Raw genomic sequence first — 14,326 nt, 5'->3', positions numbered from 1 at the left:
GAGACTGAATCTCTTGTGCCTGTGGCAGTTTCCAGACTTTCAGGACCCCAAAATGCCCAGGACACATTGGAAGTTCAGTGGAAAAGCCTGTGGGACCAGTGTGGGAGAGTGGAATGGTCTGGTCCCAGCCCCAGGGCAGCAGAGTGGGGAGGGGGTGGAGGAACCCACTGCAGCAGCAGGAGCAGAAACAGTGAATGTTTCTGGAGCAGTAGGCCCACAGATTGTGGGGGAATCCAGCAGCTGACAGTACACTCCCCAACCCCTCTGGAAGCAGAGATCTACCTTGATAAAGAACTCAAAAGTCAAGTAAATAACTGGGGAAATGAGCAAAAACCAAAAAAAAAAAAAAAAAAAGAATCAGACTATAGAATCTTACTTTGGTGACAAGGAAGACCAAAGCATGCCAACAGAAGACAGCAAAGTCAAAGCCCTTCCATTCAAAGCCTCCAAGAAAAATATGAATTGGTCTCAGGGCGTGGAAGAGCTCAAAAAAAATTTTGAAAATCAAGTAAGAGAAGTAGAGGAAAAAATTGGGAAGAGAAATGAGAGTGATGCAAGAAAATTATGAAAAATGGGGTGAGTCAACTGCTTGCTAAAGGAGACCGCAAAAAATGTTGAAGAAAATAACACTGTAAAAAATAGACTAACTCTAATGACAAAAGAGATCCAAAAAGCCAATGAAGATAATTCCCTAAAAAGCAGAATTGGCCAGATGAAAAAGGACTTCTAAAAGCTCACTGAAGAAAATAATTCCTTAAAGATGAGAATGGAGCAGATGGAAGCTAATAACTTTATGAAAAATCAAGAAATTATAAAACAAAACCAAAGGAAAATAGATCCAGGAGAGACAATTTAAAAATTATGGGACTATCTGAAAGCCATGATAAAAAAAAAAAAAAAAGAGCCTAGACATCATCTTTCAAGAAATTATCAAGGAAAACTGCCTTGATATTGTAGAACCAGAGGGAAAAATAAATATTGAAAGAATTCACTGATCACCTCCTGAAAGAGATCTGAAAAGGAAAACCTCTTAGAAATATTGTAGCCAAATTCCAGAGCTCCCAGGTCAAGAGTAAATATTGCAAGCAGTCAGAAAGGAAAAATTTGAGTATTGTTGAAATACAATCAGGATAACCTAAGATCTAGCAGCTTCTGCATTAAGGGATTGAAGGGCTTTGGAATATGTTATTCCAGAAGTCGAACTAGGATTAAAACCAAGAGTCCACCTCTCCAGCAAAATTGAGTATAATACTTCAGGGGAAAAAATGGTAATTCAGTGAAATAGAGGACTTTCAAGCATTCTTGTTGAAAAGACCAGAGCTGAATGGAAATTTGATTTTCAAACACAATAATCAAGAGAAGCCTGAAAAGGTAAACAGGAAAGGGAAATTGTAAGGGACTTACTAAAGTTGAACTGTTTACATTCCTACATGGAAAGATAATATTTGTAACTTGAGATTTTTCTCAGTATTAGGGTAGTTAGAAGGATTATATACATATAGACAGAGGGCACAGGGTGAGTTGAATAGGAAGGGATGATATCTAAAAAAAAACAAAATTAAGAGGTGAGAGGAATATATTGAAAGGAGAAAGGGAAAAATAGAATGGGGCAAATTATCTCTCAAATAAAAGAGACAAAAAAAAGCTTTTTCAATGGAAGGGAAGAAGGGGAGCTGAGAGGGGAAAAAGTGAACCTTACTAGCATCACATTTGGCTTAAGGAGGGAATCACAGGCATACTCAATTTACTATGAAACTCTATCTTACACTACAGGAAAGTAGGGGAAAAGGGGAGAAGTGGGAGGTGGGGGGAGAGATGATAGGAGGGAGGGCAAATGAGAGGAGGGCATAATTAGAAGTAAATATTTTTGAGGAGGGATAGGGTCAAAAGGGAGAATAGAATAAATGGGGGGCAGGATAGGATGGAGGGAAATATAGTTAGTCTTCTACAACATGACTTTTATGGAAGTCCTTTGCTTAACTACACATGTATAGCCTATATTGAATTGCTTGCCTTCTCAGTGGGGATGGGTGGGGAGGGAGGAAGGGAGAGAAGTTGGAAATCACAGTTTTAAAAATGAATGTTAAAAATTGTTTTTACATGCAGCTGGGGAAATAAGATGTACAGGCAATGGGGTATAGAAATCTATCTTGTCCTACAAGAAAATAGAGGGGATGGGGATATGAGAAGGGATGAGTGTCATAGAAAGGAGGGCAGAATGGGGGAAGGGGTAATCAGAATTCATGATGTCTTGGAGGAGGAAGAGGGGAGAGATGGGGAGAAAATTTGGAACTCAAAATCTTGTGGAAATGAATGTTGAAAGCTAAAATAAATTAGAATTAAAAATAAAATAAACAAATAAAATCATAAAAAGAAAGGTAATGGGAATAGGAAGCAGGGAGTACCACCTAATAAATGAGAAGCATCTTAAAGACTTGAGTTGTTAGGCCTTCGTTAATCTGAACTCTTCAGTCCATTTATTGTGACACATTGTCAGGATTTTAATTGTAGAATAAGCTTGGATGGATGATAACAGGTGTGCCTGTGCATACATGGAGGAAGGGGGATTTTGGGGGGTAAAGATATGATTCTGCTACTTTAGAAAATGGCATTTCCCATCCCGGTGTGCTCAGTTACTTGGTGATAAGAGGGAAGTCAGGTGCCTGCCTCAGGCAAACTCCCAGTTGGTGACTAGGAATATTAATGTCCCAGGAGTCGTTAATTTAACTGCTTGATGACTGATTTCGTGTGTGGCACATTTCAGTCTTTATTTTCATAGCTGCATTTTCAAATGAAGCTTTACAAGATAAACAATGTTAGAAGGGTTTATTTTTCCGGGTAATTTGAAGATGGCTTAGGCTCTAAAAGGACTGCATCACACTCACCATCTGTTTCCTCCTGATTATGTGTGGCTTACCCCGAAGTTGTTATGATTGATTTATTTCTTTGCAGCTTAGAAACCAATATGAAAATTTCAAACAGACTTTTGGGGAAGGTGTGATTGGGGCATTAATGGAAGTAATAATTTTCATTTGTTTTTTTGATAAAGAAAAAAATATGATGGAATACAGAAACAGGCCTTCAAATTATTTCAATAACTGATTTTTTTCCTTGAAGTCTTTTAAAAGATTTAATTTGTTGGAATTTTGAAGGATTTATTTCCCTGCTCTTCATATGAAATAGCCCCCCAAAAGATCCAGTTATCAAGTTAGATGATGGTCAGTCAAAGTGCTGTACGTAAATGATGAGCCTAAGGAGGTGTTCATTACATATATAACACATATTTTAACTTTCTGCTTCTCCCACACATACCTACAAACTTTTTTCTGGGTGACTTACAGGTTTTCAATAGTTATGTGAACTATTCAGCATTTGAAAGCAAAAATCTTCAAGGTAAAAATCTTTCAGTCTCCCAGAATTTATTAAGCACCTACTTTGTACCAGCTAGGCATCTGGGTGGCACAGTGGATAGAGTGCTGACCTTGCAGTCAGGAAGACCTGAGTTCACATGTGGACTCAGAAACTTACCGTAGACAATTCTAAAAATATATATATATATGTGTGTGTGTATATATATATATATATATATATATATAGAGAGAGAGAGAGAGAGAGAGAGAGAGAGAGAGAGAGCGCCTTGCAAACTTTAAAATGAAAGCTAAAAGATCAGTTTCATGGAATAGGTTCTTAGCTTCATACTGAATTCTAAAGGAAAATTAAGATTTTTTTTTGTTTATTGGGAATCAAATTTAATAAGATTTGATTGTACATCAGCCCATCTCATTCAAAAGAAATGTGTGTTCTTCTTTTATTAGAAGAAAAACAAGAGTAGTAAGTAAATGCAAATTTTTTTGAAGATTGCTTTTTAATTCACTTATGAGACTTGTGTGGGAGCAGGGAAGCGTTGTGCATCATTAACATTCAGTGCTCTCTTAAGCACCAACATGCCTGGGGACACAGTGGGGTATTGGCAGAACTCTCTGCAAACCCGGGACATAGTTCAGCACATCTGAGTGGAAAGTATTCCTTGCCAAACAAAGCAGTGTTATCAGCTTCCTTTCTCCTCCACTCTAAAACAGACAGGGGGTAACAGACAGTGTAGAATTTCCCGGTTTGCTTCAAGAAAGCCAGCATCCATTTCCCCTCCCTTCCTTTTGGTTGTGGGTTGTTTGAACTTGAAACTTCCTGAGATTTCATTAGGAAAAAAAAAACTATATTTGAAAAATATATTTGCTTTCCACTGTCAGAGCATGTTCATAAAGACCTACAGTCTCACTTGAGAACAAATCCTCCTTTAGGAAGGAAATCTCCTAGATTTAAAAACAAAACAGCAAAGAGAGAGGTACTTTTTTTCCCCCAAACAGTCCTTCCTCTTCTATTAATAATTTGCTTCTGTCCTCCTGGCCCCAGCACAGTGGTAGCCCTAGGGGAACACCGGATGGTGTAGTCACAGGAATGAGAAGCAAAGAGAACGAATATCAGCTTTAGATTTCTGCCTGGGTGAATACTGATGTGTGAACTTGAGAACAAGAAACTCTGGGACAGTAGCCTCCAAGAAGAACCGGGAGCTGGATGTGAATCAAGAGACACTGCTGGAAGCTAACTGATAGAGGGATCATCTGTTCCAGCTTTGGCAACAGATTCTCTTCTGATGTGGATTCTTCTCTTTCTTACACTGCTGTCTAAAATTGCTTAGGTAATTATGTCTCTAAATGGCGCTAGGAAACCAGTAGATATATTTGAACTTTATTAGTGGCGTTAGTTCAAATCTCATCTGGTCCAGTGGGAAAGAAGTTTAGACTTCTGGGTGAGGGAAAGTAGTGAGTGTGTTCAGATGAAAGAATCAGTAGGTCAGTATCAGGTATGAAGTGTGATTGCCATAGAAAGGACTGTTGTCATAACTTTGAAGCTAATTTTGCATGGTTTGGCCAAATGGAGACAATCACGGTTTTTGTCTATCTCTCATGTTTGGCAAAGAAGAATATGAGGACTCCTTTTTGAGGGAAAACTATCCCAGCTAGCTACATTGACCCAATCCTCCTGGACTTTCTCCCCCTTTCGTTTTTGCATTTCAATGCCATAATAACTGGGATTGTTGAGAAGGGAGAAAACTGTTGCCACTGGCGCTGGAAACTTTCATTTGGATATTTCATGAGCCCAGTCTTTGAAGAATCTTTCTCATTGAGTGACTCGGTGGAAAAGACCAAAAAAAAAAAACCACTTCTCATGTCTCAGCACGGATCATCAAGAGAAGGCCAAGAGGGTCATCAATATCGAATGCTGAGGAGAGTGAATCAGGCTCTTCATGGCTTTTCATCAGCAATCCTGCGTCCTTTTCAAAAGAGAAACTGGAGAAACAATTCAAGGCGTACATGTTCTGGTGAGCTGACATTTGGGGGTGTGTGTGTGTGTGTATGTGTGTGTGTGTGTTGACACTTGGGGTGTGTGTGTGTGTGTGTGCATGCATGCGTGTGCTATTCATGGTATCCTCAGAGTCAGATAATGCATTTTTGGAATAGATAAGAAACAGGGGACCTCCTCATATCAGATATTTCAAGAACTGGTTAGTAATAAATGTCTGCCATGCGCTAAATTGAAAAAAGAAAGGACAAATGATGGCTCTTTTATTCCGGTTGTATCTTTATGACTTACTGTCACTCTAAGATTTCTGGGTTATCCCAAACCTGACTTCAGGTTACCCAGGTTTCTTTTGATGGTACTGATAAAATAGTGTTGCCATAGTTCTCTGAGACTTGCAAGTATAAATTGCTGTTTGTTACTGTGATTAAAATGTGACTCTCCACAAATTAAGCTCAGTTCCTCTGATTGATAGGTATGTGAGAGAGAGAGGGAGGGAGAGGGAGGGAGGGAGGAAAGGAGAGAGAGAGAGAGAGAGAGAAGGAGAGAGAGAGGGAGGGAGGGAGGAAAGGAGAGAGAGAGAGAGAGAGAGAAGGAGAGAGAGAGGGAGGGAGGGAGGAAAGGAGAGAGAGAGGGAGGGAGGGAGGAAAGGAAAGAGATAGAGGGAGGGAGGGAGGAAAGGAGAGAGAGAGAGAGGGAGGAATGGAGAGAGAGAGAGAGAGGGAGGGAGGGAGGAAAGGAGAGAGAGGGAGGGAGGGAGGGAGGAATAACCTTTAATTTATTTTGATTTCATTAAAGATATGTTATTTACATTGTACAAATAACTGCTCTCCTAGGAATGCCAGTCTGTCAGTCTTCAAGTCCAATGCCCCTGGTATCTCAGTCTGACTCTGGTCCATGGAGTCTCTTTCTCCTCTGTGAGGTGCTAATAACATGCCATGAACATATATTATAGAACAGTGTAATATGGCTCAATGTTGATGTCACTTTAAAATTATTTATATTTTCTTCATGGGGGGATGTAGGAAGCAAAGTAGAACTAAATACATATATTTATGTAAATATAAGTAAATTTTCTTTTCAGTCTTTATTGTATAAATCAGTTTATAATCAGAAAACCTGGAAGAGGTGGTCCTCTGAATTTAAATTTCTTTAAAGAATTTTTAAAGTAATTTGGTTGCTTAGACTGCTCTAAACAATGAATTTAATGGAATTGTTAAATTCAGACAGGATAATATTTTGCCTGATCCTTAATTATTGCTCTAGGTACCATTTTTATGTGTTATTCCTTACAGGAGTAACTATTATTTTACAGATGAGTAAATTAGATCCGTTGAAGTTAAGTGATTTTGCCAAAGGTCACAGAGGGAGGACTCTTAACTGCTATGCCTGCTGTAATCTTCAGAGGCAGTACAAATCAGCTAGCTTTCCCTAAAGGAGAGTCCTGCATTTTCATCCTCAAGAGTTGAATCAAAGCTTGCTAGCAGAGTTGTGAGGAAATCCTCATTCCCAGAGCATCCTTCTTCATTAGATACAGCATCTATTACTCCCCCAGCCATGGATAAAGAGTAAAATCACTGTCATAAAGTTCAAGGAAGGACTCATGTCTGGAGAAGGTAATGTGCCCTCCCTAAATCCAGATGAATTGACACCATGCACTCAACTTGGCTCTTGGTCTAGATTTGTTTTTATCTTTGCTGCTTTAGCTAAATGTCCACTTGTGCACGTCTTCTTTGTGGGTAATACCCTTCAAGAGCAAAAAAGCTTTTTCTGTAACTTAAACCAGCTGGTTACAATCAGTTGCTGGAAAGGAGGTAAATAACATTGGCAAGTTATGTGAGATGTGATTTTGGTGTGCTGGAATTCCTTATGGGTGACTTGATAAGAAATCCCCTTCAGTGTATGTGAACAGAAGGATGCTGGGGAGAGAGATGTATTTGCTAGTAGCGTTCATCAAGATTCTACTTTAGATCAGTCTAGCCTATATATTTCAGTATATATTTAGGAACTTTTCCCTTTTCCATCTGATTGTAGTCTTCCCAACACTTGGGATATCTAATTAGTTTTTACACTGGTTACCGTGTGTGTGTGTGTGTGTGTGTGTGTGTGTGTGTGTGTGTGTGTGTGTGTGTGTGTGTGTGTACGTACACAGACATTTGTAGTTGCATATGAAGGAGGAGTAGAACTTGGAGACACATGGAAAAATTATTCTAATACATTTGCATAGTGTACACAAACGTGTTGGTCACATTCATTCTTAACTATAAATATAAAATGAAAGAATTATTACAATTTGGGACAAGAATATACGTCTTGGACCCAAGGGTCAGGATTTCAGGTTGGTTGTTTTTAATAATTAATGGAAAATTAAATGTGTAGAGGCATGAAATGAAAGGGCTACTTAGGTGTGGAATCTGTGGTTATCAATATGCTCAACCCCTAGAGTAAATTTAAAGGGAGTAGAAAATAAATCCAAGTGGCTAATTGATTGGTGTTCCTGAAACTGTGACAGTTTTTGGATCATTGTGAACCCAGGGATGGATAAATAAAAATGGTACTTCATTACATTATAGCTTATAATGCATGGCATTACTTGCTTTTCAGAGAGCTTTTGTATTTATGATCTCATTTTCTTCTAGTAATATTACCTTTTGGAAACCAATACGGTGTCTACTTCTTTATGATCAGTTTCTGTGGTCCTTGTTGTCAGATGAGTTTTTCGATGCTGTGCAAAGATCTCTCCCTAGATGTGAATTACTAGTTTAGCTGCTCTTTGCTGTTTATTTCACTGACCCAGGAAGTAACTACAGCCCCTAAATACCTTCAGACTGCTCACCAAGGTATTTTTTTTAGGAACTCTAGTCCCTCTACAGATGATTCTCCTCATCTTCCCCTTTTTTTGGAACCAAGACATATGGAAATCAAGGTCATTTTCCTCATATCTCTCTGAGAGAATTGCAACAGAATGGTCTAGAGGTGGCCACTAGGATGATCACAATGTTTTCTTAGAGGAAATGATTTTTAAAAATCTGTGCAGGAGCAGCTGAGTGGCACAGTGGATCGAGCCCTCATCCTAGAATTAGGAGGACCTGAGTTCAAATCCAGTGCCAGATACTTACTAGCTGTGTGATCTCGGGAAAGTCACTTAACCCCAGTTGCCTACAAAACCAAACAAAAAACCCCCAAAGAACATGATCAGCAGAGGCAAGGGAGAGCAGCAGGAAATTAAGACTTGGTTGCTATGAAAATGTATATTTTTTTTGTAGTAGTTATCTCACCTTGCAAAGAGGACACCCAAATGGTGAGCATGATTTTGCACCAATGTCTTTGAGAGAATGACACAGGAGAAGGATCTCATGGAAAACATAGCAAAGTCCTCGAAATGAAACTATCATTTTTGTTGCTATTGAGTGACTTCGTTACAAAAGCAGACACTGGGGGAGAGCATTGCAAACTTTATTGGAACATGATTTGGGATTTAAGAAATGAAATGTGTGCAACTGCTCGGAAATGTCAGATGGATAAAATCATGAATGCTTCCTTTGAAAAGAAAAGCTGTGGAATGTGGGTCATTCTAAATAGCACGATGAAAATATGACTATCTTAAGATAAAATACTGATGTAGCATTCATTTCAAAATCAGTTGCTTATGTGCAATTAGATAGGTGGCTTCTAGCAGGGGTTCTTAACCTCATTTGTATCACAGGTACCTTTGGTTGTCTTGTCAAGTCTATGGACATCTTCTCAGAATAAGTTTGTTGCCTATGTTCTGTATTAAAGGAAATGTCAAATTATAGCCAGAGATTAATGAAAATAAAGACGCAAATTTTTTCTACCAAAGTTCACAGACCAACCCTCTCCTCTTTCCCTCCCCCCAAATCTATTCATGGATCCTAGGTTAAGAATCTCTGACTTAAAATGATTATCAAAATAAAAGCCAAATTAGAAGCGAGGATCAGAGGTACAGATCTGGAAGGGATCTCAGACCTTCTAATATAACCTGAATTTTGCAAATGAGGAAACTAGGTCCAAGTTAAGTGACTTGCTTAAGGTCACACAAGGAACAAGCAATAGAACAAGGGATAGAGATAGAAAGACAATATATGAGATTATAGCAGCTTTAAAAATAAAAGTGAAAGCATGAATTCTGTCTCCATTTCTTAGAGAAGTTTAACCAAGACTTCTTAGAGAGTCTCCAAATTGAGGAAGTCAAAAGAGCCCAGAAACCACCGCAGTCATCAGGGACATTTAATCTTACCAGTGGAATTAAAGTTCCTAGATTATAGAGAGTGCTTCATTTTTGTCCTTGTACCTCCTCCAAACCCCCAGGACCTCCCATCGTCTGTAGCACGCTTAGTAAATTCTTGTTTAATTCAATCAGATTTTCAAGTGGAAGTAATGACAACTGAGGACAACATTGGTTTAGAGTGTAAGCTAATTTGCAAACTTATGGGGGGAGGAACATGCATAGATGAAATTGAGAAGAGATCTGATGACATTTTAATAGCAAGATGTTTTCAATGGTGACCATAAAACAATCACGTGTAGAATCTGTGTGTATGTGTGTGTATATATGTGTGTGTATGTATAATTTTTTTTCACCATACAGCCTGGATACCTTAATTGAATTGGACGAGTAGTTTTAAAAAAAATAACAACACCAAAACACATTTTTCAGACTATGATTTTTAGCAAAACAGCTAGTTGAGTTAGTACAAGGATCATGTGCATATACATACACCTGTGTGTATACATATAGGATATTATATAAATGCACACATATATATGCACACACATATATAAGGCATTTGTGAGTTAGTCTGTGTGTGTATGTGTGTACATCCACACACAGATGTAGGTATCTTGGATAGGTGATAGAGGTAAACATAGAACTAGACCCATAACTGAACAGAAGGAAGTGCGCCATCTGGAGGGCATTGGAGGAACTTTGTGCACCTTTCAGTGATCTCTGCACCCTCCCAAGCCCACCACGAAGCCCATCTCTTTAACGTCATCGCTGTCCTAGTGGTTGCCCTGTGACTAAATATCATGGAATGCTATTACCTCTGAAGACTCCAAATGACAAGGATTCCAAAGGATGGCGGGAAAAGCTACAGTGGACTGAGGGATATTACCAACAATGATTTACATGGAGGAATGTGACAAAACAAGTTCAGGACATATATTAAAAATTGGAAAGGGAGCATCATGAGAGATGATAGGCACATACTCAAACTGTCCACTGGTAACTCCAAGATATTGAAAAAAAAAAGAGAAAAGCTTTCAGTACAGTGAGTGGCTCTTCATTTGTTGGTCCTTCATCCTCAAAGAGGACCAATGCCATCAGGAGGGCGATGTCATGACTTGCAAGTGAATTGGATTTAAGTGAGGTAGGGCTATGCAAAGTCACCAGCCTCACTCTTTCCTCCAGTGCCATTTGGATCCAGGGGCAAGATACAGATGAGAACAACTGAAGATAGTCCGTGCTTTTTTACGTAGAATTTATGGAAAGACTTGGATGATGATCATAATAATTACTTAACATTTATATTTATAAGATACTTTTTCCTTTATTTTTTATTTCTCACAACAACCTTGTGAAGTAAATACTATTAATATCTCCATTTTATAGGTGAGAAATTTGAGGCTGAGAGAGGTTAAGCAACGGTCCAGTGTCATATAGTCATTGTTTGAGATGAGATTCAAATCCAGGCATTCCTGATTCCTTGGGCAGCATTCTATCCATGACATTTAACTCCTATAGATTTAATTATCTGTACTGAACTGTGTATCCAGCCCTAGTCTCACAGTCTTACATTACCAGTTGCCTATTTGATATTTCCATCTGGACATTTCAATCTGGTTCTCAAGCTTGCTATTTCCAAAGTAGAACTTAATATCTTTGCCCTGCCCCACCTTCAACTTCCCCCTCTTCACTATTACTATTTTGAAAATAGCTTTCATTTATGCTTTTTTTAATATATTCTTCCCTCTTATGGTTTCCTCTTATGGAGTTAGTAATTTCTCATTTACCCATGTATGTCATTCTCAATTCCTTAATCTCACTCACCAAATATATCTAATCAATTGTCAGATCTTTTTATTTCTACCTCCATAACATAACTCTGATCTATTGTATTTTTATTTATTATGTCCTTTACTCCAGCATTCACAACCACATTTTAGGCTTTTGCACCTCTCTCTGAAGTTCTGTAATAGCATTTTTATTGGAATCCATGCCTTAAATCTGTCCCCACTCAAAACCATCTTCCACATATCTGTGAAAATGATCCAGTGTAATAACAATGTCACCTTCCTATGCAATAAATCCCAGTGATTCCCTATTACTTAGAAGATCAAATATAAACTTCTCTGCTGAGCATTTAAAGCTCTTCATAGTCTATCCCATTACTGTATCTTGTCTTCTCAAACATCATTTTCCTCTATGCACTCTACAATCCACCCTTATTTGTCCATTTAGGATTCCTTATATACATGCTCATACATCACTCATCCCCATGCCTTTGCCTGTTTGACTGCTAGACCTAGAATGTTTTCTTTTCCCTTCAACCTTTTAAAATTCATGGCTTCCTTCAAGATTAAAATCAACTGTCACCTTCTACAGGATGCCTCTGTCTCCCCAGCTGGTAGAGCTTTCACCTTTACCTTTCATCTACTCTTTATGTACCTTATATTGCCTATTTTCCATTAGTATGTAAATTCCTTGAGGGAAGTGGCAGTTTGTAATTTTTATAAATTAGTGCTATGTCTGGTACATAGTAAGCACTTACTAAATGTTTGTTAATCTATTGATTCATTCAGGACGAATATCTGAGTATTTCTACTCTGCATTGGTGAAAGAAGTACCCACATTGATAAAATGAATGCACCATCAAAGTGACAAGAAAATATGAATACAGTTTTTATCTTTGGAGACTTCTGAAGGCATCACCAGCTCTCCATTTAGATGTCTTTTTTGCACCTTTTCTTTTTGGACTGGGTCTCCCTATTTCATCCAATCTAGAAGTGTAGTGACCACTCCCACTTACTAATCAGCATACGAATTTTGACATGGTCTTTTTCTGAGTTAGGCTCATTTGGATTGGTGGCTCAGGTAACCTGGTGGTCTCTCACTTTCAGAAGCTCACTTTATATAGGTATTAGACAGTGTGGAACAGTGGTGTGAAACTCAGATGGAAATGGGACCGCTAAACCTTATGCATGTTGAAAACCACACCAACATTATCTGTGATCTGTTGTATTTTTACTTATTTTGGTAAATATTTTCCAATTACATTTTCATCCAGCTCGGACAGAAGTGTTGCTTGGCTGTATTGATGTATATTTGTATAGAAGATGAGCGCACTACAGCTCAGAACTCCCTAACTCAAGTGATCCATTCCCTCATTGTCACCAGTGTTGGGGATTACAGACATTCACCATAATGCACCACTGTGCCTTTTGCACTTCATTTTCCAAGGGTTTTCCTGATTTTGAAATGAGTTATGTATATTGACATGTTTCCTTCCTTCCTTCTTTCCTTCCTTCCTTCAGCAATCACAGTTGAGTGACTTGCCCAAGATTACACAGTTGTCAAGTATCTGAGGGTAGATTTGAACTCTGGTCTTCCTGCTCTGGGTCCAGTGCTCTATCCTCCACACCGTCTACCTGCCCCTATTGACATGTTTCTTACACAGTACTGATCCCAATGATGTGAAACGTGTGGTCTCTTTTCAGTGTTTTGGAGAGAGCATGTGAATGTTTCTTTCTTGGTATCTAAGTTAATGGTCCTGGTCCTGGCTCCAAACTTCCCATTTCTCCCAATAGTCAAAATTGTTGTTCATTTATTTTTCATATCTAATGCTTTGTGACCCCATTTGGGGTTTTCTTGGCAAAGGTACTGGAGTGGTTTATTATTTCCTTCTCCAGTTCATTTTATAGATGAGGAAACTGAGGCAACAGTTAAGTGACTTGCTGAGGGTCACACAGTTATCTGAGGCTGAATTTGAATTTGGGTCTTCCTGACTCCAGGCCAGGCATTCTGCCCCTCTTAGCTGCCCTGTAGCCAAAGCAGAGAGGCTCATTTGGGAGACAGTATTTGGTGAAGTTTGGTCAGCAGATTTTCAGAACTCACATTCAGTTATTTACTGATGCTTTAGATTTCTAGCCTGTCCTCTATTTCCTTGGTTCTTGAGAACAAGAGATGAAGCAAAATCCTTCCAAATCTTTTGTCTTGCCCATTCAAGTTGATTCCCCATGGAATCTAGATGGGCAGCTAAGGGGACATCGAGTGGATGATTTTCTTCATACAGCAGCAAATCAGGTAGAACAACTCAGAGTTGGACATTAAAGACTGTCTCAGGGATGGCGTGCTCTGGGATCTTGTCAGCTTTGGTTTATTCAAAGTTCCACCAAACAAAACCCACTTACCCTCCTTCCTAAGTGGGGTCTGTTAGACTCTTCTTATTCTATCAGGTTTTTATTCTGCATTTTAGCCATTGAAAGTAAAAGGGAAACAAACAAGTTGGCCAGCCAAGAGGCACACTAGGTAATATTGCCTGTCTTCTCTTTATTTGACTTCATTTTGAAATAAAAATGGTTTTTTCTTGAAGGCAATGTGAAAAGTGAAAGTTTGCGTTCTCTATTCATTGGGTTTTAAAAGAGGTGGGGCCTGGGAGTTGTACCTAATGTAATTCATGGGGTGTGCCAAACTGAACACACCAATAAAACCCTAGATTGGGACAGAATTAGCCTGAATTAAGGTTCCAGCCAAGCTTTTCACAATGAGCTAGATGTTAAGTATATTTGGAATATCATGTGTAAATATTCAGGGTGGAGTACAGAGGATGATTATTCTTTGAAAGAAAGATTAATTACTTTTTGGTGTATGGTTTTTGGTACTGGAGGAAAAGAGAGTGAAAAAAGTCAGCTGGTCCCATATGCAAATTTAGGGAGCAAAGTTCAGTCA

At 38.7% G+C, this 14,326-nt stretch overlaps 1 protein-coding gene across 16 annotated transcripts in view; it reads left to right on the top strand.

The window, feature by feature from the left end:
- The window catches only part of MCF2L (MCF.2 cell line derived transforming sequence like), a 362,484-nt gene that overhangs the window by 139,029 nt on the left and 209,129 nt on the right, over positions 1-14,326 (top strand). For 5 of the 16 annotated variants that reach the window (XM_072621918.1, XM_072621924.1, XM_072621920.1 and 2 more), the window contains exon 1: positions 5,043-5,380. The exons of 10 other annotated variants lie outside the window; for them this stretch is intronic. In XM_072621918.1, the coding sequence (XP_072478019.1) occupies positions 5,152-5,380 (229 nt within the window). In that variant the 5' untranslated portion in view covers positions 5,043-5,151. Of the gene's footprint in view, positions 1-5,008; positions 5,381-14,326 lie in introns of those variants that run through there. One more of the 16 variants, XM_072621929.1, reaches the window with a different exon arrangement.

Source organism: Notamacropus eugenii, chromosome 6 (assembly GCF_028372415.1).
Source record: "Notamacropus eugenii isolate mMacEug1 chromosome 6, mMacEug1.pri_v2, whole genome shotgun sequence".
Taxonomy (NCBI): Eukaryota; Metazoa; Chordata; class Mammalia; order Diprotodontia; family Macropodidae; genus Notamacropus; species Notamacropus eugenii.
The sequence above is the reverse complement of the archived record's forward strand: the minus strand, read 5'-3'. Positions and strand labels throughout refer to the sequence as shown.